The 24,889-nt window shown below is 41.6% G+C and overlaps 2 protein-coding genes across 5 annotated transcripts in view; one reads left to right on the top strand and one right to left on the bottom strand.

The window, feature by feature from the left end:
* cacnb2a (calcium channel, voltage-dependent, beta 2a) overlaps positions 1-18,177 on the top strand; it is a 57,207-nt gene extending 39,030 nt beyond the window's left edge. For all 4 annotated transcript variants that reach the window (XM_031850291.1, XM_031850293.1, XM_031850294.1 and 1 more), the window contains 12 exons: positions 481-600; positions 5,279-5,401; positions 5,496-5,632; positions 5,738-5,814; positions 6,450-6,469; positions 8,499-8,579; positions 8,683-8,741; positions 9,932-10,041; positions 11,453-11,604; positions 13,119-13,214; positions 13,626-13,808; positions 15,020-18,177. In XM_031850291.1, the coding sequence (XP_031706151.1) occupies positions 481-600; positions 5,279-5,401; positions 5,496-5,632; positions 5,738-5,814; positions 6,450-6,469; positions 8,499-8,579; positions 8,683-8,741; positions 9,932-10,041; positions 11,453-11,604; positions 13,119-13,214; positions 13,626-13,808; positions 15,020-15,784 (1,923 nt within the window). In that variant the 3' untranslated portion in view covers positions 15,785-18,177. The remainder of the gene's footprint in view (positions 1-480; positions 601-5,278; positions 5,402-5,495; positions 5,633-5,737; positions 5,815-6,449; positions 6,470-8,498; positions 8,580-8,682; positions 8,742-9,931; positions 10,042-11,452; positions 11,605-13,118; positions 13,215-13,625; positions 13,809-15,019) is intronic.
* A 582-nt stretch (positions 18,178-18,759) lies between these two features.
* On the bottom strand, positions 18,760-24,874 carry nsun6 (NOP2/Sun RNA methyltransferase 6). The gene is made up of 12 exons (XM_031850295.1): positions 24,829-24,874; positions 23,711-23,794; positions 23,064-23,219; positions 22,880-22,974; positions 22,273-22,379; positions 22,005-22,158; positions 21,659-21,740; positions 21,388-21,507; positions 20,553-20,697; positions 20,324-20,469; positions 19,112-19,237; positions 18,760-19,032 (listed from the first exon to the last, which is right to left on the bottom strand). The coding sequence occupies exons 2-12, from the start codon at positions 23,783-23,785 to the stop codon at positions 18,853-18,855; spliced, it is 1,386 nt and encodes a 461-aa protein (XP_031706155.1). The 5' UTR covers positions 23,786-23,794; positions 24,829-24,874; the 3' UTR covers positions 18,760-18,852.
* Between the last annotated feature and the right edge of the window lie 15 nt (positions 24,875-24,889).

Below are 24,889 nucleotides of genomic sequence, written 5' to 3'. Positions count from 1 at the left end.
AGAGAGAGAGAGAGAGAGAGAGAGAGAGAGAGAGAGAGAGAGAGAGAAAATTCTATGAAGGACTGTTTGTGTCCTTTGGCATCCTTTCTCGGAAAAAGAGGAAGTGTCCTTAATGTGCGACAGATTTGAATTCCTCAGATCGTTGCAGTGATTGTGATTGATAGTAGAATTACATGCCCGCTCATTTTATTGAGCACAGCCTCAAAAGTACATTCATTATTTCACGAAATCAACTGAGATTCCTTTGATGATCAGAGCTTAACACTTCGGTCTGTGTGGGCTTGTTCGCACATTTGTAAGTTGCACATCAGATGCTCAACTCCAAAAGTTGAACATTTATTTTGAAGAGCAAGCTCAATGCAAAGCAAATGAAGTCCTCAAGATGCCGTGAAGCCCCCCCGCTTCTCTAACGCCTGTCATTTTTAAAGTGCGAATACCAAATGTGTGTTCGCCAAAGTGTTAATGTTTGTGTCTCTGCAGGGTTCGGCCGACTCCTACACCAGCCGTCCATCAGACTCCGATGTGTCCCTTGAGGAGGATAAGGAGGCAGTGCGCAGAGAGGCAGAGCGACAGGCTCAGGCACAGCTCGACAAGGCCAAGGTTCGTATCCGAAACCCGGCTGCACTAAGGTCACTCCGTCCACTTCCTACGTACTAAAATGTGCTCTATGGGGGGCCGTAATTCAAGTTTTAGACCTTGAAAGTGAGAGCATTTGTTGAAAGTGATGACTTTTCCTTTTTTTTTGTGCAGGGCTATTGACCGCTAGTAGCGCTGTGACTTTACTCTTGACAGTTGGTCATGACAATGAGAAAAGAAGCAAAGCAATGTGCCTGAAAACGCAAACATGAATGCAAACGTTGCACAATTCAGAATATTACAAAGAAATACTGCTTTGCAAAGGTTTTATGAGCCATAGTATAACAGGTTTAATAGACCTCAAGGATCCACCCAATGTGTTTTGATGGGAACCACTAAATGTAAACAGACTTTTTATATTTGCAGGAGGCATGTAGTTGTGATGGCTCGGGTCAAGATAATGTGGTATGTCGATGAGGGTCCCCACAAGTAAAGAGTTGTGTTTGCATAGACGAAAACTGGTTTCTTTTGCTTGAACGACTGATGTCTGGCATCACTCAAATGGTAATGTAAACTTTACACTGGTTGGTTTGTTATTGGAAGAATAAAAGCGGTGTCTGCTTCCTTTTTGGTCTCATTTCTGAGCCCTACAGCTATCTCATTCTGGCAGAGTTGGTGTAATTTTGACTTATTTCTGACTTCCCCGGCTCATCAGACATTAAAACAATAATGTTAATCATATGTTGTTTTACTTATCATGGGGTGAGATTAGTGGGAAATGCTGAAGGACTGACCAGGTGACTATGAGAAGCAGCAGGAGCCGATTCAGCTGGCTTCTGAGACGAAGGAAGGGCAGTTAGGGGCTGCTGATGTGAGAAGGTTAGGGGCCTCAGAGGGCTCAGTGTCACTGTTTATCAGGGCCAAGCCTCGCCTGCTCTGGGCCACAATTAGCAGCATATAAACAAACACACACACGGCAGAGCAGGCTTGCCTTTGCACGACAGGAATTGCAATCAGCGCTGGCTTCCACAGAATCACTCACATCGCTGGCACTGTTAGCGATCTGCCTTTAATCTGTGGAATAATTCAGCTATCTTCTGTGCACAGTTTGTTCTCTTCCTGCTTTACAGCTCATTTGATAGCTTTACATATTAATTCAAGCAAGTGTCTGGAAAATGGGTTTATTGTCTTTCGCCGGGTGTGTAACGGCTAGCGCGCTCATTAGCTGTACGTGCTGAGCTTTTGGCTGTCCATCCATGTTCCTCCTGCGCTGTGTCTGAATTGTAGCTCAAAGCTGGCAAAGACGGATCACTCCAGCAGATATCTATGTTGTTATTTTCCAGAGTTACCCTCTGCGGCTCACTAATTAAAAAGATAGGTTGGCTTTATAGATAACCTGGCATAGATTACCCCCGCTGGCATTTTACATGACAGATGACTAGTAAAAAATAGCCTCTCAGTGGGCTGGCCACCAGAGAGAGAGAGCGAGCTGGGGTCAGAGGAAGTGCAGACTCTCTGACTGTGAGCCTTTATGGGCAGTAATTCACTATGACTTCCCTAACATACCACAGATACTCGTAAGGAGTGGGGATAGAGTTGATGCCTGTAATGTTGCATTGATATACTTCTCCACATTACATTACATTTATTTGCACACACACGCACAAACAAACAGATACTAAACACCCTCTGCTGTTTCTATTAAAATGAGTTCTAGTGGTACTAGTCAGTCTGTGTAAAGTGCTGTATAATGTAAAGTGCTTCTATGGCTCTAGAGAAGCTTTGTCAAGTCTGAGATAATGGGGGTCATCTCAGGTTAGGGGTGGCGAATCTGTGTGTGTGAAGTTTGAACTGTGAGGGTATTACAGTTGCAGTAGTTAGAGAGTGCAACACGAATATAGCCATGTCTATGTCTAGTCCAAATCTATTTTATCTTTGTTTGTTTTATTGCACATGGCTGTAGATAAGGTAATGGGTCAGAATGAATTACTCTCACTTTGTCTCTGAAGCTTTCGATACCGTGTAGAAGCTGACTTGTCGAATTAGTGCACACACATTACAATTAATGTAGATAAGATATCATAGAAACTACTGAGTGACTGGTAGCTGCAATGGCCTTCATTTGTAATTACTTACTTGGCATACTTAGTCTCCTCTCCTAAAGCAACCTTGGATAATTGTGTAAATATCTCTCCACATAAATGAATGAAGGTTATGGCTCCCTTCAGACCATGTAATAGTGCATTGAAGAGGCACTCGGTACAGCCTGCACGGATCTGAAGAGAATTCATTTCAAATCGATCCACAGCATTCAAGGTGAAACAATGTGGGAGGATTTATGGCATGAGATCTTGTATATGGCATGTTACATAGCAAAACAGCAAGGGCACATGTAGAGTCAATCAGTGTAAGCACAGAGAGGACAGGGAGGTATTATCTATTGAAATATTCATGGTGTGATGTGATATTGTGACAAGCGTCGTGTGGTGTTAATTGGCTGTGGTCCATGGCGCTCTCTCCCATGACTTCCAGTTACAGATTGGGCTTCTCTTGAGCTGGTTATCTCCATCTTATCCTTATTCTCTTATCTCCACAAATGTGTCTACTCTCACTTCCAGTCCTTCCTTCTTCTTTTTTTTGCGCTGCATCATCTGCTATCCTTTTGTCCATCTCCTTTGCTTTCTTTTCTTTTTCCCCTCCTCCTCCCACTCTTCTTACCCGGTCTCTAACCCTCTGCCTCTGTCCTTCTCCCTCCCTCACTGCAGTCAATATGGTATCCATAATGAAGGCCTGTGTTACGTAAGAAGCAACAGAGCAGTATGGGGCTCGGTCAGGAGATGTAAAGATACTCTACAGCATTGCAAATGTGCCATTATTTAGAAACCCTGCAGTCACCTGTGATATACGGTGGCATGTCAGGACATGTATGTGTGCGTGATCGCCTACAGGTTCGTAAAACGTCATTAAGCTTATAGAAAGCTTCACCTGACGGGCGGCCATGATGGATAAAGGCGAGGAGAGCAGCTGGGAGGGAGGCAAGAGGCAGCGGTCCATGAGACACATGTGTGCTAATGGACCTCATGACACATTCAGCTTACAACCATTACTTCATGGAATATCACCAACCGATCGACCCCCTGTCTCCACCACTCGGGACCAAGCACCGGACCTATAGCGACCGAGCCTCCTCCTCCTGGAGATGTCTCCCCAAACCTGTTCATGTTCAAATCACAACTCAATATGTTGTTGTGTGTTGATTATATCAAGAGTGTTGTTTTATATTATATGATTTTTAACTTGCATAAAGTGTCTTTAGGTACTATGAAAAGCGCTCTATAATAAAAATATATCATTATTATTATTAAAGGCTAGAACATGTGCTTCAACAACTTTTAAAAGTGATAATACAGTCTGCGTTTTACAAGTTGTTTTGAAGTTCTTCTGCCCTCTAGTTGCCAGAAAATCAAAATTATTGCAGCTTAAAAAATATAGGAAGATAATTTCCACTTGCTTGTAATCCAAGTCAATTTGAGTTTATTTAACTGATACTAATGTAAATGTGTAGATCTTGCTTCGTATACGTCATTTGTACTAAATTGAATTGGTACATTTTACTTTTAGGTTTCTATGGGACAATCAGATTGCGGGACTGGTATGACGCACTTTAAAATCATTTTGCCGAATCTGTTTGAGGTCAAACTAAAGTTACAGCATCAAAGCTCTGATCTAGTGGGTTCAATTTGGCTTCCATCCGAATATTTCATACCCTTCCCCTCATCTTGCTCTTTGCAGGTTACTACTTAGTGTGCGAGTCTACCCTGGGAGATTACTCTAAGCTACATCCCTGTGCATTCGTTTTGGCTTTTCAGTCGACTTTCGTCATGCTCGTCACACAGTCAAAGGCAGAGCGAAATGTAATCTGGGTTAGAGCCTTGACCATGTTGCCAACTGTTGCTGCCATCGCCGCTAGGCTCGCTCCGTGATTATGTCCAAAAGCATTTTATGTAATTCTGAAAGCGATGTCTAACGTGGGTATATTCTACTCTTGTAGATATCTAGATTCAGAGGGGTTTGTCTGTGAGCATGTGGAAGAATTACATTCTTTCATGACGTGCCCTTATTAAATCTCATTGAAATCCCTTTTTGTAGAATATGTAATGCGTGACTTTGGGCAGAGGAGATTTGCTTGTGCAAAAACATCTTTTGCTGGAAAGAAAGAAAGTTGCTCTCTCATGTGTGGACAAAGAGGAAGGGGGCAACTGTGGCTCAGTGGTAGAGCAGGGTCGTCCTGGCCAGTATGTATTCATTTACACAAGTTCTGTTTGTGCTACTCATAAATAAGCGCAAAACAAGAGTCCTTTTTTTTTTTTACTCTCTGTGTCGAAGCGGTGATTGCTGCAGACACTAACATGTTGCATCACTCTGAATTGTAAATTGTTTAAGCCTGCAGCAGGGAGGCTGTGCAGCAGCCGAATCATTCAAGGAGAGAAACTAAGTCTGGGTGAATCAGACTACTTGTATCCCTCACCTAGGGTTATTTTTAAACCTCGCACAAAGATGAGAATCACAGCTCACCAACAGTGCACTAAAGCATTTTTAATGAAGAGGTCTCTCTCTTGTGGATTAGGATATAATTACCATTTATATCTTTTACATGATCTGACATTTTCATTTATCTCACTCCTTTTTTTCCTCCCGGCAGACCAAACCAGTTGCATTTGCTGTTCGCACAAATGTCAACTACAGTCCGTGTAGCGATGACGATGTCCCCGTGCCGGGCCTGGCCGTGTCCTTTGAGGCTAAAGACTTCCTCCATGTCAAAGAGGTGAACTTTCCAATCAGAGATGGTGTTCAACACAGTGATGCTGACGGGAGTGAGGAGGATGCTCGAGATAACTGTCTTTACTTATTCCGTGTAGAAATTCAACAACGACTGGTGGATAGGACGCCTGGTGAAGGAAGGCTGTGAAATCGGTTTCATCCCCAGTCCAGTGAAGCTTGAAAACACTCGTATCCTCCAGGAGCAGAGAGCCAAACAGGGCAAGTTCCACTCCAGGTACAAACCCCTCATCTGCACTAAACGTCTCTGTCTCGACTCGGAGGTTGTCTAAAATGTATGTTGACTTCATAAGGATTCATTGTCAACTTATTCTCTTTCCAGTAAATTGGGAGCAAACTCATCCTCTAGTTTGGGTGAAGTGGTTCCTAACTCACGGAAATCTACACCTCCTTCGTCTGGTGAGTAGCTTCACAGGCACACTTAAAAACTCCAACTTTATACTTAAAACTCTTTTAAAACTATTTTCAACCATTGAATTCAAGTTGCAGGTACGATGCGCTACTTAGATTTGTCATGTTTTGTATTTTTATCAGCAATAAAGTTGATATTTTCCTGTAAGTTATGTTCTAATGGCCATAATTGTACTTTTACATGTTTCATTTGCTGTTAATGTGCAGTAGCACACATTCTGTGCTACTGCTCCCGTTACCTGTGACCCCCTGTATTCATCTGTGTGATGGTGGTCTTATCTGTCTGTGTGCGTAGCCATTGACATAGACGCCACAGACTTAGACCCCGAGGACAATGAGCTTCCAGTCAACAACCTGCGCTCCACTAAAGCCAGTCCAAACACTGTCATGTCACCTCTAGCAAAAGAGAAACGAATGCCCTTCTTTAAGAAGGTAAAGTCTGGACTACCCAAGCCTCTCTTCCTCTATCCGTCCGCACGTCTCTGACTAAATGCCCGCTTGGCTCACTCAGCGCCCGTCCTGTTTTGTCTACAGCACCGTCTTCGTCCCTCAGCGTGCACCCGTCTGTTAGCATGCATGCCTGTTCTTAACCTCTCTCTTTCTCCTCTTCCGTCTCACCATAGCTAAGCAGAAGCAGAAGTCGGTAAGTTGTGGCGTGCACCAGCTCAGCAGGGTCTGAACTGTACAAACCCTCTTTAGAGTCTCTGTACTGACCTCTCACCCTACTCACTGCTCCTGCAGTCCTCTGTGTTGTTTGTTTACGTGTTTGTAAGTGAACTTGTGATTGGGTGAGAGCTCAGTGTGAACAGCTTTTTAATAAGCCATACAAGATCTAAGTTTAAAGGAACAGTACAACATTTTGGAGAAATGCACCCATCAGCTTTTTTGCTGAAAGTCAAATGAGGGAGATCAATACCACTCTCATATCTTCTATTTAATATGAAGCTGGAGAAAGGAGACGGTTAGCTTAGCATAAAGAAACAGTGAACCAGCACCTTGAAAGCAAGTTGTCATATCTTGTTTGAATAAGTGTATTCCCAAAATGTGAACTATTCCTTTAATACAAAATATCCTCACACATCTAAAACCCCAAAATCAATTAAGTCAATTTCATTAAAAAAGTTAATTGCTAACGCATGAAAGTTTGCCACGACTATGCTGACGTCAACCAAGTAATGCAGGGTTGAACTTAGACCGCCAGAAGAACCACATTGTCATCACATTGATACCCTCATGTTAGTCACCAGTATTGTGCATCAGTTCCCACAGCGTCCCAAGGGAAGCACAATGACGACAGCAAATGTTAGGCAGAGAGAAAACGTTGATGTGGACAGAGAAAGAGGAGCCAACATGAAATCTACTCATCATAAAGATAACACAGACTGAGAGAGCAGCTTGAACATTGGGACAAATAAGCAGAGCTTCAGGTCCACTGCCTCTCTGTCAGACACAAAATAATCAAGCAGTTTACAAACAATTACAAACAATTACAATAAAGTTCTGTCAAAATAATACAAATGACCCTGAGTGTCTAAATGTGGCATTAGCTATAACAAAGTGAACCACTGGAAGAATATCATCTCCATCAAAAAAAAAATGTATATTATTGTCTCATTTTTCACCTGTACCAATAAGCAATTAATCAGATTTTAATATTTTCCTTTAAGTCATTGTGAATCTTTTTTAAGTGCTTTGACTGCACATTTCAAATAGGTCTACAACTAACGACAAATATCGATTCATCTGCAGAGTATTCATATTGATTAATCGATTACATCTATAAAATGTTAGGGTTAGGGTTAGGGTTTCACCAAATTCTCCCACAGCCCAAGGTGACATATTTAAAAATCCCCTCTTCGCATTTTAAGACATTTCACGTTTCATATGTTTTTTCCAGACAAAGAAATCCTGAATCTATTAATATGTAAAATATTGCTTGACAATATTAACTGATGGACGCAAAATGCGTCCTACTTAACTGAGTCCATTCTCAGTACGCTGTGCGCCGGAGGTTTCAATTTTCCACTTGACACCAGAATTTGTTTCCAAACTTTTTGACCAAAATAAGGTTCATACGTAAATTTATTAAACTCGTATTTAATCTAAATGTTGAAACAGCCTCCGCAAATTGTTTCAGATCTAATTTCCAACATCTTGTGAGAATCACCTTTTCTGATTTAGATTTAAAATTGAGGCCGTCACACAAAGCGAGCTGCCACTTTGTCCCGACAGCAGTGAGCAAGTCTTTCTACCCGTTTTCTAATTTTTAACACGTTTTTCAGTCGTCGCTTCCGTTGATCTTCTCTGGCTTTTTCTCACTGACCGACTAACCTTTATTGTCACAAAGCTTTACTTTTTATTCAGCGACATCAGAACCATGAAATGAGAGGATTTATCTAAAAATTTGTAATCCGTCATGAAATATTGCAGTTTTACTGTAAGCTGCTTTGAAGTATCGATAACGTGATGTAAACTGACAAATCTGTTACATAAATCAAAGCTTGTGATTTGGCCGGCCGGGTCGTCCCATTTTATGGTTCACAATGTTCCAGTGCTTTTAAATCCAGTCTGGCTCATTGTTGTTCCAAATCCCTCAAGTGATTTGTGATGGCGAGTGTTTACTTTGTCTCCATAAATGTTTGCAACTGTTTTTCTTCATGTCCTCGCTTCAGGCAGAACACATTCCTCCGTACGATGTTGTGCCTTCTATGCGGCCCGTGGTTTTGGTTGGACCGTCACTGAAGGGCTACGAGGTGCGTCAAAACTCTTGACATTTCAATCACAAGTTTGTTGGGAAATATCTGTCCCTTTTGGAACTGTTCTCTCTTAATATCTCCCTTCATTTCCGGTCCACAGGTGACAGACATGATGCAAAAAGCACTGTTTGACTTTTTGAAACACAGATTCGAGGGAAGGTAAGGCTCCCTGTGACCTTTTTTTCTCATCCGGCTTCCTTCCTCATTCCTCCTCTCTCTCTCCAACTCCATAGGCTGGTATTTATCTGTCCCCCGAGGTTAGCCGAGGGAGTGTGTAACAAGTTTGCTTGGCCTGGAGATGTGTGCTGCTGCTTTAAATAGGCCCTCTCCATGTCCTTAATAGGCCATAGTGGCCCTAGAGCAGAGCAGGATTCTCCTCACTCAATGTTGAGTCCTCCACCCATCTGAAGCAGAGAGGCGGTGAAGTTACGCAAAACTCAGATCCAACAGACCACCAGCAGCTGCAGTGACTGCTGTAAATTCCCTTTTGAGTCCTGTTCTTCAGACATAGCTTAAAGGGTAACAACCACAACCAGACTCTTTCTTTTCCTATGTTTTTGTTTCCAGTATTTAGGGAATATTTAGTAGCTACTCACCTTCTTGTACGCCCACTAAACATGCTCATTTTTGCAACTGACAGGCTCAGATTGATATCATAAGAGTCCGACAACTTTATGGAAATGACCCTACAGAGTAATGAAACTTCTTACTTTACCTCAATCCGGTCTGTCTGTTCGATCGGAGAAGCTTTGTTCTGAAGTCTACCTCGACGAAATCAGCTAAATATTCAGCAATGGCATAGAAAACCTTTTCGATAACACAAAGCTAAACTTTCTGTACTACAACACAACAAACTCTGGAAACTCCGTTCTCCAACTCACTCTCGTTGTCTTCCATCACATTTCACAATAACACACATTACTGTTGTACAAATAGTTATTACAAGCGAATATGGTTTATTGTGTGCACAGTTATTAAGGTTTTCACTTATGTTCGTGAATGGTGCAGTTTTAATTATAAGCGGGGAGCTACTGGTAAACATGTTTGTTATTTTCCTTTTCTTCATCTTTGACTACTTCTACAAGCCACAAAATCTTACTTTACAAACATTTAACCTATGAAATGAAACCCTGCTAAAGTATTCTATCGTGATAAAGATCATTTTATCTACATCTTTGTTTTAACTCTCAGGCTCTGCTCTCTGTCTTTTGTCTTTTTTATAGCCGTATGCTTCTCCTATATTTTTGTTCTTAATACACAACAAGATTACATGTTTGTCCTTCTACCTCATGTCAAATAAAGTCCATAATATCAGGTCAACCAACTATCTTTCTTGTGCCTTGTTTCAGAATATCAATCACTCGCGTCACGGCGGACATCTCTCTGGCCAAGCGCTCAGTCCTGAACAATCCCAGCAAGCACGCCATCATCGAACGCTCCAACACACGCTCAAACTTGGGTACGTTTGTGCTAAAAAATCACCGCAATGCCTGGGAACAATTTGGTGTATTGATTCACAATGTTTTCAAGGAGACCAAGCTTATGTGGAAAAGGAAGGAAATGATTAAAGGAACTCACGACATTCATCACGTAATGATGAATCCAGACAGCCCAGGAAAGGCCTTTTTCCTTTAGTTAGGAATAAAAGATAACAAGTTCAGCAACCGCTCTGATTTGACCGAGGCTGATGTGGGTTCAGATGTAATTAGAATGAAAGAGATTCCTGAGTCAAATCTTTTGCCATGTATCAGCATAAGCTTCAGTCAGCTGCTGCAGCAGAGTAAGAAAGCCCAGGTAAGTTGTATGCTGGAAGCAAGAAGTGTATTATATTACATTTTTTTATGATTACACAGAGTCACCATACTACTTTACGATTTTACTTTTTTCAACGGTGTGCTGCTGCCCCAGTTTAAAACTGAAAAGGAGCTTTAAGGCAACAGCTCCTCCATCTCTACTGCCTTTTTCAGAGGCACAAAAACTTTCTCTCCATATTTCACCCAAAGCTTTTAAGTTCAAGCAAGTGCCACTTTGAGTCTATTCAGTCAGTTACGTTTATCTTAAAAAGAATATCATCTTAACGAGCCATTTCGTGCCCTATAGAGCCTGAAATCTGCCAAAATTCAGAAGATTTGCACAGCTGTTTCTGATTCAGATTTTCATAAAATGTTTTCGAATCAAAAGCGACATTAGCTTGATGCGAGTGAAGCCTTCCTTTCTTTCTGCATTGGAAACAAGTGAAATCTTCTCACCCCATTTTGCAATATTTTGTGAACAAAATGAGAATTTGTGACTCTAGCCGTAGTCTGAATGAGCTGTTAGGTTGGAATGTTTTCATGTTATCAGTTTACTTCAGACTTCGTCGTGACTGGAAGTCGTGAAGCTTGGCCACCATTCCTCTCAGTTTGGGAGTCGTGCCCTGCTGTGATATTTGTAGGATAGTTTTTGCACTCACGTCGTCATTTGTTGGAGTGGAGGCTGTGTGATGTAACAGTTGGTCTCTGCTTGGAGGTAACAGACGATAGCTCACTGTTTCTCCCACATCTAACAGTCTCTAAGCCTGGTCCCTAAAGTCATGATTTCTTTTGAATATTTAAGTTTCTATGAAACAGAGAGAAACAAGCCAACCAGTAAGTGAAGATTTATTGATAGAGCACTTTTTAAAACAATTGTCACAAAGGACTTTATGATAAATACATGAAATATCAAACAGGTACAATACAAATATAGATAAGAGCAACAAAATGGAAAAAGACTAAATATGAGCTCTGATTGATCCATAAAGAAAAAAGCTGGATGTATCTGCTGTACTTGTGAGGAAAGAAATAGAGTCGAACCTCTGCATTGACTCTCACTCTCCCTTTATTCTTCAGCTGAAGTCCAGAGTGAGATTGAGAGGATTTTCGAACTGGCCCGGACGTTACAGCTGGTGGTTCTGGACGCCGACACCATCAACCACCCGTCACAGCTGGGGAAGACGTCCCTCGCCCCCATCATCGTCTACGTCAAGATCACCTCTCCCAAGGTGAGTAGCATTAACATGCTTGATCCGGTGACAGAGCTACTCAGTGTGAGTTAGAAGGAAAACTAGCTGTGATTTTTAAATACAGCATGTTTACAGCAAATGCTTGGGAGGACTGATTCATCACTTTGACCTTCAGCGTGAGTAAAAAAAGGCTCACGATTCAGTGATCAATAAAATAAAAACAGGCATTTGGGTAACATGGAAAATGAGAAAAGGCATAGCTAAAGAGGGATGAGGAACAAGCTTTAAATCAAAGTGGCATCAGTGTGAATCACTCGCAGTGGGAGAAATAAACTGCTCTCTACCACCTGTCCTCTCAATTACAATCTGCTGTCATATCATGTACAGCTAACCTGAAAGTATTTTTACAAGTTATGATATAACTGTATAAATAGTGGTGGAAAAAGTGCTCTAAGTAAAAGTACCAAATACAACAATGTAAAAATTCCCGATGACAAGTAAAAGCCCTACTTAAAGTGAACCATCGGCAGTTGCGTTGCATTGTGGGTAATGTAGGCGCCAGGTTTTGAGAAGATGAACGCTTGAGTCTGATAAACTTTAATCGAGTGCAAAGCTAAATTAGTGGAGTAGTTTTTAATTCTAATCCCAACATGGGGGGGCGTATAATACGTGTCCCTTCCAAAGGGTCACGAGATAAATCTGAGGGGTTGTGAGAAAAGAGTTTTGCTTCATGATTCTTTTTTTTTTTCTTTTAACTTTTCTGTAATTTTCATGCCTCAGATCCGGTTACAGCTGTTATCTTTTTTGGCTGTCCGTCCGTACGTTCAGTCTATTTTTCGTGAATGCGATGTCTCAAGAACGCAGGGAGGGAATTTCTCTAAATTTGAAACAAACTGATAAATTGATCAACATTTGGTTGTCAAAGGTCAAAACCTCACAAAACCCATTTTTGGCCATTTTTGCAAACTGCAACTTTTTGTGAAATGTTGAATACTTTAAGTATTTGGGCAAATGGTGAGTTAAATAAAAAAACATCTGAGAAGTTTAGCGGAAATGTCTCTTTGGTGGATTTACTAACAACTCGTATGTTTTATTTTTACATGCGTTTCCTTTTTGTGTACATTCTTGTAATGGTTTATGGTGTCTGGTTTTCTTCTTTCTGTCTTTGCACTGGAACTGAGCTACCATGTTGCACCAAAACAATTACCAGTTATCTTATATCCAAGTATCTTATATCTTGTACGTCTGAAATGCCACTGGATTCATGTTTAACAATGCTTTGTTATTCATGAAACAATCATATGTATGTCCTAATCTGAAATGTAGAGGGGTAAAAAGTACAATATTTCACTAAAGTAGAGTTCAAGCTCAAAATGATTTACTTAATACTTCCTTCACCGCCTGTAAGAGCTTTAACTTCAACAGAGGCTATCGTCTTTGTTTCTGCACAATATAAAATGAACTTTCCTTAACTTGAATATTGCCCACACAAAGCCTGAATTCAGTTTTATTTTACACAACCACCATGACCTTGTTGCTTCATTTGCCCTCAGGTGCTGCAGAGGCTCATCAAGTCCAGAGGCAAGTCCCAGGCCAAACACCTCAATGTCCAGATGGTGGCCGCTGACAAGCTGGCTCAGTGCCCTCCAGTAAGTCTCTATAGAGGACCCAAATTACACAAATGCTCAGTGACTGCAGTCTTTGAAACAACCTGGAGTTTTGTTCTTTAGAGATAGTTTTGGCTTAAGTTTCATGATTATCTTTTTAAAGCTTTCTTATTCGTGCCAGTTCTATTTCTGCTCTTCAGTAATCTGCTTAGTTATTATTTTAGAAAATGAAGCAAGCACCCCAGGCTTGAGAGAATGCAGGCTTAATTTAATCCAAATAGCAGTCCCTATCTTTAGGGAATCACTGTTTCAGATTTTCTCAGAATGAATGCCTAATGCAATTTAGTGTTTAATTCAGTGGGTTCATTCTAACAGAGTCTTTTATTGTGAAATTCCGCTACAGCACAGACCATTTTCTTTAACCCTGTCTTGAACCCTTCTCTCCTTCCCCAGGAGATGTTTGACATCATCCTGGATGAGAACCAGCTGGAGGATGCCTGTGAGCACATGGCTGATTACCTGGAGGCCTACTGGAAAAGCACTCACCCCACTAGCTGCAACCCCCCCAACCCACTGCTAACCAAGCTGCCCACAGCCATCCTGCCCTCCGGTCCAGCGGCGGTCACCAGCGTGCAGGTACGAGAACTGAGGCCACAGAGAGGATGGGGTATACCTGTAGCAAAGCTGGGCAGGTGAACTGGAAAGGACAGGAAGTGACAGAGGCAGTGCTAGAGGGCTAGAAAGGGAGGGACAAAAAAAACCTGCAGTAAATGATGATTAGGGTCCGTTTCAATACCCACATGTATGGTATTTAATGAGATGCTTTGTTGGTAAAATGGTCTTAACATGATATTATTTTGAATGGTAGGGAAGGAACTTATTTCCACAAATGATTGATCAAATTGTAATATTTAATATTATGTGTGCGACTGTATTAAGCAATAAACATCTTTTATATTTTCAGCTGTAACTGTAAAGTGTTTGGATGTGAATAATAATATTCATATATTAAAAGACTCATCACTGCCAACAACTAGACAAGTGCGGTGCAGGAGATTGTGATGAAACCGCTACAAAGCATTAGGATAAAGTGTACAACAAGTGGGGATTAAATGTATCGTGGGCTGGCAATATAGAGGAGGTAGACCTGAAGTGGGTCAACATCATGATTACTTGTAACCCACGATTTCAAATGCAATTCATTTATATTCCTTACTAGTAAATATGTCTTTTTTTTAAAAGCGTGTCATGCAGGATTGATTGTCAGTTTTATGGTATGATATTGTGTGGTATAACATAACTTTTCAGCTAATGCCACATATCTGAGTAAATGCCGTATAATAACTTAACCTCTACCCCTCTCTCCATCCACTGCCATCACAATGGGAAATGTAAGACTGAATATTGGGAAAGTCCTGATATTGATGAGGAGCAGGAGTGAGCTTGACATGTGATTGTTAGTGTGGTGAGTGTGGAGAGGCCCTCAGATAAATGTTATTTACACTTCAGGTGCCAGAAATTCATAAGGACTTCGTCTTGATCCTGCAAACTAAAAATACAAAACAACTTGAAGTTTTCTTTAAAAGATTTCCCCTCCCGGATTCATTAACCTTCAATGGATGGTTGATGAATATTCAAGCAGTGTGTGTGTGTGTGTGTGTGTGGGTGTGTGTGTGTGTGTGTGTGTGTGTGGGTGTTCCAGTGTGAGTGCATAGATACGATATGCACCAGAATCAGCAAGGGTGAAGTGAATATTAATCTGCAGCATGAGTTGTGTTTGTGTGTGTTTGCAGTGCGTTTATTTGCTTTCTGTCACCCGACTGACTGACATGTGTTACTGACCTCAGGGTGGCATTGCAGAGCCGAAAGGAGACAAAGCATTAGTGGAGAGAAAGGGCTCCAAAGAGGATCACCAGCACCATCATCACCATCACCACCACCACCGCCAGGACCAGGACCAGGCCGATGCCGATGCAGAGGCTGAGGGGGAGGACAATGAGGAGGAGCGGCCTCTGAGGACTGAGGCCTCCAAGAGAGCCCAGCACATCCACCACCGTTCGTCTTCCACCAGGACTGAGCAACACAACCACCATCACCACCACCACCACAACAGTCGAGCGCGGGGCCTCTCCCGGCAGGAGACTTTGGACTCGGAGACCCCTGAGAGCCGAGAGAGCCGAGAGAGCAAGGACTCTGCTTATAATGAGCCGCACACTCAGCTCCACCAACAGGAGGTGGAGGAGGAGGAGGAGGAGGAGGAGGAGGAGGAAGAGGAGGAGGAGGATGATGAGGATCTAGGGGAGGGGCACCCCCAGCAGCAACAGCGTTACGAGCCACTGCCCCACCGGGACCACAACCACCATCACCACCACCACCATCACCGCGGTGGGACGGACGAGGCCGGCCAGAGCACGGGACAACACCGCTCTAAGGAGCGCGAACAGGACCATAACGAACGGAACAAGCAGCGCTCGCACCAACACCGGCCGGCACGCGACCACCACCACCACTACTACGACCGGGACAGAGACAGGGACCGAGAGGGGGAGGTGGCTCCCAAAAAGAGGGGTGAGGCAGGGGAATGGGCCAGAGACTCCTACATCCACCAGTGACAGACCAAATCCCTCCTGAAGCTCATCTGGACTTAACCATTCTGTTCTCCCATCGTGCTGCTATACCCTGAAACCACAGCATCCTATTTATGTACACTTCCTTTGTAAATGCTGTTGCATCTTTTTCAATGGCAGGATTTTGATTACATAGATACAAATATAAATATATAAATATATGTATGTGTGTATCTATGCATAGACGTCGTTTATGTGTGGATATGCATGAATATTCTCAAATATGCATATTTTAAACCTGTGTTTGATAAAGCATGACACAAAAGCAGAATTGTTTTTTCTGTACTGAGCTGTGCTTTCTGTGATTAGCATTTTTATTTTTTATTGTTTTTATTAATTTTGCTTGCTACCACTTGAATAATTTGTTCCTTCAGACTACTGCTAGGGTTGACTGTGTTGACGGTTGACTAACCAAGTGAGTTTGATGCCGTATTTTGCAGCGGCCTTTTGTTTAAAAGAGTAGTTTTGTCAATTTGGGAAATACGCTTGTTCGCTGTCTAGCTGAGAGCTACCAGTTTATTAGGTACACCTACAGTAGCTCATATAATACAGTCTAAAACAACAGTCCTACAAGAAAAATCCTATTGGCCTGACGGGTATAATGTTCGGTTTTTGTTTAAACTGAATTTTATGATCATTTTGGAGACTGCTGTTCAACTCTGTTGTTATACTGGAAGGTGTTTCTATTATTCTGTCCACCACATTGATATGAATGATGGTAGTCTAAATAACAGGAACAAGACTGTTTTATTGGACTGCATTAGTTTTCGCTGCCTGAATAACTGCCAACTGAGTCTAGATGAGATCAATAACACTCAAATATAAAGCTTCAGCTAGCAGCCGGTTAGCTTAGCTAAGCTGGAAACAGAGAAACGGCTTGTCTGACTGTATGAAGATAAAAAACAACAATTTAAAGCTCACTAATTACAGAAAACTTAATTGAAAAGAAAAAGTTTGGGTTTTACAGCAGGGCTAACCTTCTCTAAGCTAACTGGCTGCTAACGCTAGCTGCAGGTTCATATTTTGAAAAGATACGAAAGTGGAATCAATCTTCTCATCTAACTCTCGGCCAGAAAGAAAATAAGCATATTCCCCGATGTGTCAGACTACTTGATTTTATGTTGTATGGCTTAGTTTCTTTTTTAAATTCTGCGTCCATGATTTTAGACATGTGGTTTTAACATATTTAAGCCTCGCTCGAGGTGCACCTTAGTCTTGCTTTCCAAGACGAACGAGTTCTACGATAACTTCCTCTCTTACATGCAGTACTGTTCTTTGTATGGGTCCAGAAACATTTTGTAACATTGATACACACTTTAATCTGCACTTTTACTGATTCACGTTGGTTTCAAGTGAAATTTGATATGACATTGCAACTTTACTGTAGGTCTACAACCAAAACTCCATCAAGGTTAATCTTTTATTAAGTCTGAACCCCTTTTTCTAACAAATGTTGTTTAATTCCTACTTTAACTGCAGAGTTTAAAGAATGTTCATCCTAAGATATCTTCTTTGGTATGCTCCTTACTAAAAAAACAAATCAAAAGATGCATTTGCAACTCAAACTATTCAAAAATGTTTACCATTTGTTCACTCCCCTGACTAACACAATCTATTCCAAGAGTCAATGACGTTGGATCAACTTTAAACTTTTCTTGTATTAGTTCATGATGCTGAAAATCTGAATTAAGTCCCTCCGTTTAGAAACCCACCCTGTCCCTTCACTTTCTTTGATTTTGCCTGACAATTGTAATTATAAAAGACTCCATTTCTATGCTACATTGGTAGCACTACAGGTTTTCTAACTGTGTACATGTGTATGTACATAATGCATAAATATAAGGAATAAAGTTGGCAACAAAGAACTGATGCCGAGGGAGAAGGACTTGATGTGTGCTTTGTCAGAAGACCCAGACAGAGGAGGAGAGCGTCTATAAATAGTCATCTGAAACTCTGCTGAAAAATTGAGGTAGACTCATCGGGCCTTCCTCCGGAGTAGTCATGACAACATCGACATGAACGGCAATACTGAGGGGATGCATCCAAAATAGCTTCTCCACACACAGATGCCTCCAAAATAGACAAGCGCTCGCAGGGGTGCAGCTGATTTGATCTCAGGATTTTAACGTCGTTTAGTGCAGCAGAGAAAAGAGCGGCCATGTTAACCAGCAGTCTACATACACTTAAAATGCACAGATGCAGGGCGGCGACGTGCAGCTGACATTCCCAGACAGATGTGTGTGTGTGGACGGACATATACGAGTGTAATGGTACTGATTGAGCGGAGGTCATTGTGAAGGTCCTCAAAATGCTGCGTGATGGGAGAACAGGCCAGATGTTTGTGCGCTGTCGGCACAAATCCATAAATTCTGTGCAGATTCAAAGGACACCCATAATTCAATTTGCAATGAATAAATTTGTGACGAGTATTGTAATTTGTATTCAAACCAATGTTTCATGAGTGTCATATTATTTGCAGTTGCTTTATACATAACGAACAAGAAGAGAGAAAAAAATCAGATTTTCAAGTATATTTTATTTTGAAAAGATAATTTCCTTCTGGTGGATGAACTTCAAACAGCATAATGTCTCTCTTACAAGCAGCAGAAGTCTTAATTAGAGGTTGTCTCCACCACTACAATAACACACTGAATTGTTATTACCTCACATGACCTCTTTCTGCATGCTACTTCCTGATCTCTGAGTTCCAGCGAATCCCCTGTCACCAGCTGTGTCGTCATTGTTGTTATGGCGATGCAAGCGCTACTGCATTTGCCAATACTCATTCAGTCTCTATCCCCACGTGCCTCCCTCTCTCCCTCCCTCCCTCCCTCCCCCCTGCCCTCGGTGTTTATAAAGCTTATCCCTATATGGCCCGCAGTTTCAGAGAGCAGCTGTTAAGAGGCAGATGCTGTAAACAGCACAGTGAGCGTCTTTGTCAACACTGGCCCCGTCAAAGCACACACAGCGTCGTAACATAAACACTATTGTTCCCGTCTGCAGTCTCGTGTGAGAGCTGACGGTGCCGTAAGAAAAGAAAACATGCCCTCCGGTCAGTCTTTTAGGAACTTGGCGATAAAAAAGCCGATGGTGTCCCCGTCGGCTCTGCAGGGGAGGGGGGCTGCCGTTCCTGTCTGGTCCCAGCTCAGCTCAGGACTGAACCTCTGGAGGAGGCGCAGCTGCTCAGGTGACAGGCCGGCTCCCAGCATGCCCTCCGCGCCGATGTGAGGCTCCTGGAAACAAGAGCGTGATTTGGTGAGGTCTCCTCGAACATCTCTCTCCATATCTGTGAGTCCGTACAGGTGTTTTTACCTGAGGCTGAAGGGTGAGGCAGGGGAAGGTCTCGAGCGCCCAGGCTATCTGCTCCTCGTTCTCTGCTAGAGTTACTGTGCAGGTGCTGTACACAAGAACCCCGCCTTTCTTCAACAGCCGCACTGCCTGCAACACAGGAAGACCTTTTATTAAAGCGGCTATAATCAATATTTATATAATATGACACAAAGTGGTTACTCGTCGTGATGAATTCTCATCTTTATGGAGCTTTACTGTGAGTTTCAGCTTGTTATAGTTATTCGGTCCACAACTTTACTGTTTTGGTCCCCTTTACAACTCATGGCGTTTTCGGCCAAACTGTAAAAAGTCACTGTACACTACCTGCTCAGCAGACACAGTTCGACACCAGCTGGTGAACAAAGTGGAGCACTTAGCAAGTGAATTTTGTACTTTCAGTCATCAGGTGGCCAAACACAAAACTCCTCATTAATGACTGTTGTTTTGTATCTGCTGGATTATCAACTTGCCCCTCCAAAGTGGCCAAAAATGAGTATTTCTTCAATCTTCTTGCTGAATAACTTTAAGGAGATGCGTGTGAAGACTGATGGAGCACTATATGTCACTAAGATAAATGATGTCCTCTGCACTCTACTGGACTCTAATCTCCCTCTAGTCATCCAGCTGTTAGCCATACTTAAAGCAGAACCACTCTAAAAACAGATTTCACATTTGTTTTAGTCTGCAGTTATGTACGTTTGTATGAAAAGTAAGCTCAAGGTAGAAGGAGAAATACTTTCTAGAGCTGCATTTCTGAAAAATAATTATCAATTGTCACAATGCATGAAGTTTTCTTTCCCTCAAAAATGTGTGACACATTCTAGAGTATAAATCAAAATTGTCAGTATTACAGCATCAGTGGATTTAACTTGATTAGATAAGAGCAGGTGTTTTGTTCACTGAACCTCCCCTGAAACAGCTTGAGCCCCCCCTTGGTAGGCCTGCCTCCCACTTTCAAAAACTCTAGATTAGAGCAATATATCCATCAGTCACAGCTAAAACTATAGTTTAAATATATATATAACCTTGAGGTGTCTATTCCCCTTAAGATGTGACTTCAAGCAGTACGATCAGACACCAGTGTAATATGTGTCCAATGCTGCCATCAACTGGTCAAACTGAGTTACTATCAATGTGCTCAAGCGCTTCATCTGTGTGTGCTCAAGTGCTTCATCTGTGTGTGGTCAAACCTACAGCGTGGAATAACTTGCGCTGCAGTGGCTGGTAGGAACAGATCTCCTTGAGGCTCCAGGTGCAGGACATGCTGGGTCTCTGTCCGAGTCCACTACACGGGGCGTCCAGAAGAACCCGGTCAAAGCTTTCAGGAGGGAAGGGAGGTCCTGGAATACGTTCAGAACACAGGAGATATTTATACATATGATTATTATTAATCTATTTTGTGTTTATTTGTGTCACTCTGTACCTTCAGCTCCCTGTGTCGGGTCGCTGCTCACAGCTCGAGTGCTGTTAAAGCAATAAGCTTTGATTGAACGTAAATGCAACATTTGGGCGTTTTGACGGATTCGATCGATCTTATTTCGGACCCTGTCCAGAGCCACGACCTCGCCCTGCGAGAGACAGACAGAGACAGACAAAATAATAATCAAAAAAACATATATACATAGAAATAAACACAGAAATCTTAATTGTAAGTTCACAAATGTATTTATTTCAGAACTCTTCCACTGGATTCAATAACAATTTAAAGCTAATTCTATTTTTTCATTACACTTCTTTTCTTTGCTAAATGAAATCCTGTAACTAACTTATTGGATTGCTATTTTCATTATATTTCACTTAACGTGTGTCGTCTTTACGAAGGACAAAGAAACCACCAAAGTCGACTCAGGAGTCCTCTCACTCTGAGGAACAGTCATTTTCTGGATCAGTGGTTCCCAACCTTCTTGGCTCGTGTCCACCTAAATGTCTATTCATGACCTTTCATCAGAAGTTTGAGAAGTCCATGAGCAGTTCAAACTTTCTTAAATAGTTTCATTTGATTAACTTTTAGAAGCCTGAAAGGGTAAAAACCACCCCGTAATTAATCATTAGAGAAGAGTCAGGAGAAAAGTGAAGAAGAAATATGTTTTTGATTATCAATGATCCCATTTATCTTATTACCCCTAAGATTTATCCTACGACGCCTTTGCTCTAGATTTAGCTGTGTATTAGATGTGTATTTTAAAGACTGTATTCTCAGATTGAAACCCTGAATATTAACTGTGATCCCTCCAGCAGCAAACATCTGTAACTTGTACCTGATCCCTCATGAGTGCAGCGATGTGGCAGGTCTTCCCTCCAGGTGCAGCACACATGTCCAGGATCCGTTCTCCAGGACGAGGCCCGAGAACGTGTCCCACAACTACAGAGGGGAGGTTCTGCACAACATGACAAAAAACAACAACACATGAGACGAGGCAAAAACAGTGCCTCCTTCTGTTCTGCTACATTATCAATTTAATGACACTTTAGGGACATTGATAATTAGGCACATTATAGCTCTGTTATACATTCTAATAGTATGAATACCTGCAGGAATGCCATGTTGGGTAGAATACCATCGAAGGAAGGACTCTGGTAAAGTGGCTCCACCATCCGAACACCTATTCCTCTAAAATAAAAGACGACAGTGACTGAGTACGTTTTCCTTTTTGGATTTAAAAGCAGCACAATGATTGTTTGACACCGAGGAAGACTGGAGTGTGGTCGATACACAGTTGTCTTGTTTTTAATCATACAGCCACTATGAGAAAGGCCTTTTAACTTTTGGTTATATATATATATATATATGTTAGATAATACATGCAGATATTGTACTGTATGGGTCCAAGAAAGTTTCCTTTGGGACATTAATATCTGTCTTATCTGATCTTACTTGGCAGGTTCATCTGTGCAGAAGATGCCGGAGCGGTCTATCTGAGCGACTCCGTTTCCCACAAACACTCGGTTTCCCTGGAAGCTTGTGGCTCCTCGGGTGCACCGACCGTCCAAGTCAGATAGGACGGACACCACATCGCCTGCCTTCATGTCTGACAACAAAGAAACGCGCGTAAATGACATGCTCGATGACAACAATCAACAAAGTGAAAGCACTGTGATGATGATTCATTTGAATTTAACAGCATCTGTCTTTTGAGTCTTACACTTGGGACTGGCGACGATCCCCGGGACGAAGACATGAGCACCTCTCAGTACGGCGCTGCCGCACTGAGCACCGACCACCACCTCTGAGCTGAGCTGCTCCACGGGTCTGAGAACACGAGAGAGAAGCCGGTCACACTATTCTACATCTACGGCTCATTGGACAACCTCGAACTATGGCAGGGTTCTGGAGATACAGCATATGTTGGCATGAATGGAGAATTAAACGCAACTTTTTCAGCTTTTCCTTTGTTTAAATGTTTGTCTGCAGGTGCATAAAAAAATATATATATATATATGCAAAAATGCCACTATGAACCCCTAAAAACAGAACAGAGCAAGAGATTATTATTGTGCTGTTTTATTCTTTCTTTTCTATCTCTTTGTACCAAAACACACAACTTAAAAATTGTGCACAACTGCAGTTGTTACACAAAAAGATTCAGTGGTTGTTTTTTTTAATCTGTCATCATTCCATGAAGTCTCATGTGGGTTTTTGCCTCAGGAAACACTCGCCCAGTGGTCGGACTGATACTGCAATTTTAAGGCTAAGTGTGTGTACTCCATAGAGCAGATTCGTCTGACGCTGTTCCAGCATTCCTTACATACCTCGGGCCATCGACGGGAAGGAGCAGCACATCTGGAATTTGCGGGTGAGGAAGAATCTGAACGGAGGCTTCCTCTGCTGATGAGCTGCACATCTGCTGCTCAAACAACAACAACACGCTGAAAGATAAGGACACGACTGACCACCGCTGTGGCTGCTTTCCTTACTCCCCTCTTTCATTCTCACCTTTTTCAGCTCTTCTCCTAACTTGTGTCGGATCTCTTCCAGGGGAGCGAGATGAGTGCTGGCCCGAACACAAGTGTACGAGGGCGGGTGAGACAGACACGTGAGCAGCTTCTGGAAACGGCATTCTGCCTCCTGATGGCCGACTGCAGCTAACACCTGAATGCAAAACAAGACGACATTAAATTAGAAGAGTTAAACAACTTAAAAAAAAAACATCAGAAACTTTATTGATTTCAAGTTTCAGCATGTACCCCTAAAACGGCCATCGTACAGTATATTAAAGTGAAAATAACATTACTTCCACCTGAACAAACTTCATTCAAGTTAGATTAAAGATAATTAATAAATACTTCCCAGGAACAGAGCAACCACTGAGGACATCAAGCCCATATCTGCTGTATTTCTTTAGGTCCAAAAGAAAAAATAAACAGGCTATATTATGTTGGAAAGCCCAAAGTTTGTTAGGGAGGGTTTTACTGGAGGAATTTGTACAGATAACATCAGTTTATCTAATATCTAAGCTACGCCGTGAAGGTTTCCGCATCATCCCTGTGTTATCTTTTCCACTGAAAGAGAGGAAGACGTCTATTTTTTAAGAGGCGTATTTATGATTCTCCAGAAGAGAGAAATCACACTTAAATTCCTACCTCCTTGTTTAGGAAGACACTCCGGAGATAATCTGCGACTTCAGGCTTCAGTGAAATCCTCGGAAAAATAGACATTGCTTCAATCTGCACAAAAGAAAAGGATCAGATCAATAACAAATAAAAAAGAATGAAGCACGATTGATGAACTGCAGGAGGAGAATGTAGATATCTGGTTACAGTTTGAAAGCCTCTGATGTTGATTGGATGAGGCTAAAGATCCATCAGTGGTTAAGACTTGAAGACTTGCTGACAGTCTGGTGGAAATTCAAGGAAGAAAGACACCTCTTTGCAGTGGCTTATTCACACAGTACAGAGGCTTATATACTACTACTACTACTACCAATAATAATAATAATAATAATTGTTATAATACTTTACCCACAGGACACAAAATGATCGTAACTGGGATCACTTTAAACTCAAGTTCAAAGACTTTTTAAAGAGGAAAAGTCTGATCTGGTGTATTCATTAAGTTTTATGATGTATTATGTGTATTGTTTTATTTGAAAATTGTTGGCTTTTGTACATAGCTTATGTGTTGTTCTGTTGTGTATATTTTCTTGTTGAGTTGTGTTTTTCATGCTCTTTTGTATGCATTTTCATGTTAGGTTTTGTGTATCTATGTATATTTGGTGCCGTGGTATGTGGCATTAGTTCATGCTTGTCCCTATTAAAAGACATTAAATAAATGATTATCACCAATATTGTATTGAAAAACAAATAAGTAGACGCTATTAAAAACAAATACAGTAAAACCACAGAATAAAACTATTTTAAAAAACGTTAAAAATAATGTATTTTTTATGGGAGATCTAAATGACAATAAAGAGCTTATTTAGCTCGTAATTCTTCTCCACAAGGTCCGTCTTTTATTGGCACTTTTTGAATTAAATCTAGCACGTGTGGTAAAGATGAGTAAGTGAACCCTTAACAATATTAAACAAAACCTATAAATAGACTTTACGTCCCACACACGGGTCACATGTGTAATCTGAACGCAATCAATCTTATTCAACATATCCACTCATTCATAATTAACGAGTGGTCCGTTAAATTAATTGTCTAATATAAGTGTGAAGGCGATGTGAAGGCTTTGGTAATAATCTTTAGGTACTCACGTTCTGAGGAATGGATCGCTTGTTTTGGCAGCTACTTCCGCATACGTCACGAGCTTGGTCA

The sequence above is a fragment of the Anarrhichthys ocellatus genome, unplaced genomic scaffold (genome assembly GCF_004355925.1).
Source record: "Anarrhichthys ocellatus isolate YVR2014 unplaced genomic scaffold, GSC_Weel_1.0 scaffold10, whole genome shotgun sequence".
NCBI classification, from domain to species: domain Eukaryota; kingdom Metazoa; phylum Chordata; class Actinopteri; order Perciformes; family Anarhichadidae; genus Anarrhichthys; species Anarrhichthys ocellatus.
The sequence above is the reverse complement of the archived record's forward strand: the minus strand, read 5'-3'. Positions and strand labels throughout refer to the sequence as shown.